Source organism: Populus euphratica, unplaced genomic scaffold (genome assembly GCF_000495115.2).
Source record: "Populus euphratica unplaced genomic scaffold, PopEup_1.0 scaffold7.1, whole genome shotgun sequence".
Lineage (NCBI taxonomy): Eukaryota > Viridiplantae > Streptophyta > Magnoliopsida > Malpighiales > Salicaceae > Populus > Populus euphratica.
In genome coordinates this window covers 1,883,421-1,890,677 of record NW_011499871.1, presented here as the reverse complement: position 1 = coordinate 1,890,677, position 7,257 = coordinate 1,883,421, and the positions used below count along the sequence as shown (strand labels likewise).

The 7,257-nt window shown below is 34.7% G+C and overlaps 1 protein-coding gene across 1 annotated transcript; it reads right to left on the bottom strand.

The window, feature by feature from the left end:
- Positions 1 to 1,306: 1,306 nt before the first annotated feature.
- Positions 1,307 to 6,664, bottom strand: LOC105127400 (serine/threonine-protein phosphatase PP1). The gene is made up of 4 exons (XM_011028671.1): positions 6,308 to 6,664; positions 3,203 to 3,762; positions 2,320 to 2,532; positions 1,307 to 1,681 (listed from the first exon to the last, which is right to left on the bottom strand). Exons 1-4 carry the CDS (start codon positions 6,483 to 6,485, stop codon positions 1,670 to 1,672), a joined length of 963 nt encoding a protein of 320 aa, XP_011026973.1. The 5' UTR covers positions 6,486 to 6,664; the 3' UTR covers positions 1,307 to 1,669.
- Between the last annotated feature and the right edge of the window lie 593 nt (positions 6,665 to 7,257).

The window sequence follows — 7,257 nt, the reverse complement described above, 5'->3', positions numbered from 1 at the left end:
CTTAGTTTTAACTTTTATGATTATGAAATTAAAATTTTCGGTCAGTATTCAATACTAAAATAATAAAAAGATCCTGTTTTAATATGTAAGAACCAGTTTACAAGAAATCATCATGATCATTGAAAAATAATTAAATTTCTTGCAAGTCAGGATGTGTTTCATTATTGAAAGTCACTTGAAATTGGATTGCGTATGCAAAAGTTATACAAAAAAACACTATGCAATGGTTAAAATACAAATATTCAAAATCAAAAAAACTCATCTACAGCAACATTCAAGAATTTTGCAGCTAACGACACTCAGAACAGGTCAACATGATGTGATTCATAAAAAAAGATATTCTCCAGAAGTGCGCAGTTACAGTTCAGAAATCATTTTTCATAATTAACTTGTGCTGAGAATAATTCAGATTTATATATATATACCCAAAGCAAATCTTCTTGAGAAAGGAATGTAATACAAGATAATATCAATGTGTTCAATTTTCTTTGCTAATATTCCAATGATTTATTAAATTCTTTAAATATATGACAATATTATAAAAGATATGATTTTATAATCATCTGAAAACACTGCGTAAACTGATATGAAAATAATCACCATAGTTGAATAAAAGAATCTGTAGAAAATCAGTTTTTTGGTAAAAGCAAATTTTGGACTAAAATTGAAATATATATTTTTTTTTTGTTCAAGTCATAATGGTTTATTTAAAATATATATATATAAGTAGAAGTTATGAAAATGCAGTGACAATTGCTTTTTAAAATATTATTTACCTGAAAATACATTAAAATAATATTATTTTTTATTTTTAAAATTATTTTTGAAATTGTCATATTAAAATAATCTGAAAAATAATTTTTTTTAAAATCAATTTGTTTTTTAGAAATACTGTATGAACGGAAATCAAAACTGCCAAATTGGCCAAGAAATGGTTCCCTTGTACAGTTAACAAAACTCGTTTAACGAGAAAGGCAGGAACCGTAGATTTCATGGATTTGCTCAGAAAAAATGAATTACCAAGGGAACTGTAGAATAAAAAATTATCTGAAGGCAATTCGTTGCCTTCACTGCGTAAGATGTGCTGATGCAATTCAACCACAAATTCCAACTTTTAGAACCCCATCAATTCTATCCCAAAATAATGTTTCTCTTGCAACGAATAGGAGTGCAGTGATTCAAAAGGATATCCTATCACCTATGCTAAACAAATCTGGTTAAAATGTCACCGTTCTTCATTTATATAATATAGAGCGCGCCAAGCCAGGGAGGCGAGGAGAAAGAAGCGAGGAACAGCCAGGGACGCAATTAAAGTGTTTTGCCCTAATTGAAAGCAACTGAAAAGGAAGTATTGTCACGAAGGTCCCATTTTACATCAATTAAAACATAACTTTATTTCAAGGAGAACAGCTGCATCAACTCCTTTAACAAGGTTCAATAGCATAATGTCTCCACGTTCATCTTGCACAGGCGCCTAGGGTTTCTTTCAGAAGGTGCAGGAACTTATGCCTTCACATTTTATCTTTTGTGCCATAAGTGGACTCAAAAGTTACAGTGATTATGCCTAACCATAAAGAAGGTGATTCTGGCCAGAATGACTTGCACAAGACAGAGCAAACCAACACCATTTGCTACATTCCACTTCAGATTTTTAATGCTGTGCAATCAATCAACTCTTCCCCTAGAGAGAAATGAGGGGTGTTAAAACTCAATAAGCTTTCATGAAAATCTAAAGTTCACAAAGGTTGCAGTAAGGCTTCAGGCTAATAATTTCACAATGCCTTGCATTGCTCAAAAGAAAATGCAGTGCAAACAAAAATTGTGGACAAGTCAGCACACAGCACAAAGATAGACATATGATGCTAAAAGATGGTTACAATTTTGGATTAACAAGAGAAGTACGAGAATTGGTTGGTATAGAACCATGACAATTGTGTCCACCTTAATTGTTGCAGAAAAAAAATGATTTACATCAATTCCCACAGGAATAAAATTCCAGAGTCAAACTACCCCTTCAGATATACATTGTCATTCTAGGTGAATTCTCATGTTGAAATCTGTAATGATGAATTCCCAATAAGATATTCTATTTTGCATTTTAGATCTTTTGATAATGATACAGCCTATTTTTTCCAATTTTTGTTGGGCGAGGAGAGGGGAGGCTTGAAAACGATTTTCAGGAATTTAGTCTTAATAAACTGACCAGGATTCAACCTTATCAAATCTTGGTCATTAATCAGAACAGTGCTTGTTCAAGAAAAAAAAAAGCCAGAACAGTAACACAATGCCAATCTATGGGGCGTGACTAAATTCACATACCTTGTGAGGTGGAGTTCCTGGTCTCAAAATGTTGTTGCCAAATCCGGCTTTGCCTTTCTTCTCAGAGGCTCTAAGGATTTGAAAGGAACAAGTCAAAGTATCATCAACACTCATCATGGCACCAGCATTGTCGAACTCACCACAGTAATTTGGTGCAGAGAATATTGTGACCAGCTGTCGCTTTGCAAAAAACTCATAACCATCTTCAACAACCTATTGATCACACTCATTCCCACAAACCGGATAGTCATTAATTAAGCACTTCATGATGCTAACACAAGGATTTCCATGCACGGCTCATAACAAATAAGCACATACAAAGACACCCTCAGAGAGTAAACTAGCAGGCCAAATAACAATGACAACCCAATTTTTTTATCAAGCCTAAAGACATGAAACAAGCAAAAACAAAAAAGGAAACCATTAAGTTAGCAAACGCTACAAGTATAGAATCTTTTTGCACATGAACAGTAAAATGCATTCCCTGCATCGCCAAGGCCCTTTTCATACAGCTTAGAAATCAAAGGCATGAGGAGAAACAGGAATGAAACACAAATATTACTAAGTGAACCGATAGGCATACCCTGAGCATGCATAAATGTGTGCACCGGCATAAACACACACGATTGATAATGATGTGATCAATCCCATCTATTCTACTTCACAAGTTTGCCGGGAGGTTTGACATGCAAAATTCTGCTGATAGAAATTTAGAAGTCATTCACATGTCTGCAGCTTTCACTAAAACAGTGAATGATAAATGTGATTCTTGGACATAGTCCACCCAAAAATGACAGGAACTGAAGTTGGATCAAGAAAGTTTCAGGCTTTCAGCACAAATGCACCACTGCTAAAGTATAAGGGTTAATTTAACTAAAATTACCTGATGAGCTCGGCAAACAAGATCAAGGTCCTGTTTCCGAAGAAATTCAACAACCTTGTCAGCCCCAAATGTGTATGACACACCCCTGTCATTCTCTCCCCAGCCTTCCATATCTTTATCCGGGTCAGCCCACAATAGATCACATAAAAGACCACGATCTGGCACATCAATAGGGCGAGCAAGATTCCTGATCTGATCCAAGTTCTTCAACTCAGGAGACAATCCACCATGCATGCAAAGGATCTTTTCGTCTATAAGAGCAGCCACAGGCAGACAATTAAAGCAGTCAGTGAATGTCTTCCAGACACGAACATTAAACCTCCTCTTGCACTCATCATAAAACCCATATATACGGTTGATGGAAGCACATTCATGGTTGCCCCTCAGAAGGAAGAAGTTCTCCTTGTATTTGATCTTGTACGCAAGGAGGAGGCATATCGTCTCTATGCTCTGTTTGCCACGATCAACATAGTCCCCCAGGAATAAATAATTTGCCTCAGGTGGGTAACCACCATACTCAAACAATCGTAGAAGATCCGAGAACTGACCATGAACATCACCTGCCATACCGGTTGTTAATGTATAGAAAGCCTATAGAAATTATCTGCGGTATTAGATTCCTTATATGTGACAGATCAAGAAATGAAACAAGTCAATATAGATGATATTCTATTGCCAAGTTACGTATGAAACATAACTTTCTAAATCTCTCTAGTCTATTAAGCCATCACCAATACAGTAGCAATAGAAAACAAAACCAATAATAATAATACTTACAAATAACGCACAACAAAAAGAGTTCCCTCCAAAGTTCATTTATACCATTAGGCATCGGAGACAGAGTGATGAAACCATGAGCTCTAACTCCCTACCACACCATAGCTTCTTACATGACAAACTATATCAATTGTCATTATAGGAGACAAGATTCAATGTTGAATGACCATCAAGGCCTACAGGCACTAGAACCCTGTAGCCAAATATAATAACCACCCTACTATCGATTCGCCACATCATCAGTGGAATTATCCTTTCAAGATGAACGTGGTTGATCACCTAACTTTAAGCAAAATTCAAGCTGGGAAAGGAAAAATTTATCTTGCTTGATAAGTATCACTGAGATCAAATTATCCTCCATTTTATTCCTCTAAAGAAAACTTTAAGAGTTTTACGAATGTGTTTGCTTAAAGGTTGGAACCAAATCTTACAAGAAAAGAGGAGATTGATTGATACATTCAAAACAAGAAGGCAGCAGGCTACCTTTTTTGTTTCAATAAAAGATTTGTAAATCTCTTGTAATTAGAAACCATGTATATGGAGGTTTTTGAACCACATAAATCTGAAAAATCAACTCGAATTACAACTCTCATCTACTTCTTCCTCTAAGGCTAAGAGCTTGTATCGCGGTAGCCAAAGGGGATCATGGGTATTTCAGGTCTCTTAGAAGATTTGTAAATATCTTGTAATTAGAAATCATATATATGGAGATTTTTTAACCACAAAAATCTGTAAAGTCAAGTCGTATTACACCTCTCATTTAAGGCTTCCAGTAAAGCTAAGAGCTTGTACCACAATAGCAAAAGGAGAATCATGAGCATGTTCCAGGTTTCTTGGAAGACTAACAGCCTGCGGAAGGGGCAACTCAAAAGCTATAGCAGCAAGATTTTAATGTAACAACAGTGATGGTAAGAACTGATAAAAGCTGATTCTTGACCTTTACTCAAACAATTTGATGCAATAAATTAAATTACATTTATTTCACCTTAATCGCATTAGACAAAGTAAAAAATGTATTCCTTTCCGAGGACAAGGCTATCACCACCTCCCCAAAACAGACCATAAAAGCTTTAGAAAGGCTCCTGCTCAAAGCATGCATGCATTTTCATAGCTATACAGTCCCCATAGACCTAGAAAAAGGCAAAGCTATGTAGTCAATGCTAACAAGTATGCAACTCCTTGCAGTTACCATCAACTGAACGTAAGACCAACACTATCCCTTCCTAGAAGAAGTGTTATTAACTCAATTCAGATCCCAAGCACTTCCTTGAAGCCTACATACTCTGTTATGTGTCACAGTATCCCAATAAAATCCTAGGCAGAGAGAGCGAAGAGTAGGGAAACTTACAAAGGCTAAGCTACCAAAATTCCTCAATGACTGTCCATAACATGACCAGAACAAACCATCACAAAACAGCCATGGAATCTCTACATGGAACACGCCCTGCCCAAGGCTCCAGCAATTGTCTAATTATTTGTTTACATTTGTTTCCCTTCTTGTCAACCATAACAGAGGAGAGGAACATGACAGCTAAAAAAATTAGATAAGATATCTCATGTCATAAACACAATTATAGGGACAACCACTGCCTAAGTCATTCATTCAATTCCAGTAGTTTTAGCATCATGATAAATTAAAAACCACCCTCTACTAGCACTGATTACATGGATACCAATCACTTTAAGAGTTCTACAAAAAACAATCATTCACACGGTTACAATCCTAACTACCATACTGTCTAATGATTCCATGACGCAACTTCCATTCAATTAATACACACTACCTCTTCCACCAATCGAGGAACTCACTTGCCATTCACCATCCAAGTAGCCAGCTTATAAACAACACAAAACCAGCAGTCCATTCAATCAATACATACTACCTCTTCCACCAATCAAGCAACTCACTTGCCATTAGTCATCCATGCAGCCAGCTTATAAACAAACACAAAGCCAGTAGTCATCTCAGAACTACAACTATTCAATGATGTTTAAAACATTTCCTATCTAATGCTCCTGTCTTACATTCTTAACTTACGTCTCCACAAACTATTACAGAAAAAGAATCGAAGTTCACATCCCTGCTCCTCCTTTTATCATCTATCAGGAAAAAGAAGAAGAAGAAAACAAGCATTATTCACCTGCTCGCTTTCGCCGCTATTTTCTTACCGGCGTGAATATTCCACTCTATTTGTCCACAAATGAGCTCTAAAACTATTTCTCAAATTTCACATAAATAAGTTCAAATTCACATTATATTAAACCAAAAACAAAACAATGAAAACTGAAAAGAGAAAGAAAAAAGAGCAGACTTTTCCATTTCTTTACCACAGATCTTAATAGGTGCTTCAAGCTCGAGAAGATTTGGCTGACTAAGAAAAACCTCCTTAGAAGCCAAACAAAGCTGCCTGATTTCCGCCTCAGTCAAATGAACTTGTTTCGTCGTCCTCCCATTCTTCGCTTCCACTAACCGCCGTATTATGTCGTCAAGTAAACTCTCGTCCATTAAAACAAACCCTAGCTATAAACAAACCCTAACAAAAGCAGCAACAAAAACAACTCTTCCTCGCTATAAAGATCTTTGCTTTCCTTAAAGTGACAAAAGAGATTGCGGCGTTAAAACTAACGGCGGGATATGTGAGATTCTGGTAGTGGACACTATCAATGGGTAAGGTTAGTGGCGGCTATTTTCCCGCTTGGCGTTGACAGACGGAGTAAGAACAAAAATGATATTTACTGATGATTCGTGTTTTTTTAAAAAAATATTTTTTTATTATTTTAAATTAAGTTTTTCTGTTTTTTTAATAATTTTAATATATTAATATCAAAAATAAATTAAAAAAAAAATAAAAATATTTAAAAAGTAAACAAAAAATTACAAACAGTAGTGGTAGATAAGGAGCCATATAAAAGTTAAAAACTAGCCGGTTTTTATTGTTTAATAATTCAAAAGGATTTTGAATTTGTGATGAGATTAAAATTAAATTTTAAAAGATAAAAAAATATTTTTTAAATAAAAATATTTAAAAAAATAACTAAAAAAATTACAAATAATAGTAGTAGATGAAGAGCCTGCAAAAGTTAAAAACTAGCCCGGTATTATTGTTTAATAATCAAAAAAGATTTTGAATTTTTGATGAGATTATACACCTTTTTTTATTGGAAAGTAATTTTTTTTAAAGTGAATCTTAGAAAAATAAATTATTTTTTTAATGTTTTGTAGTATAATAAAAAATAAATTAAAAAATATTTTCAAGTATTTGATTATGTCATGAAAA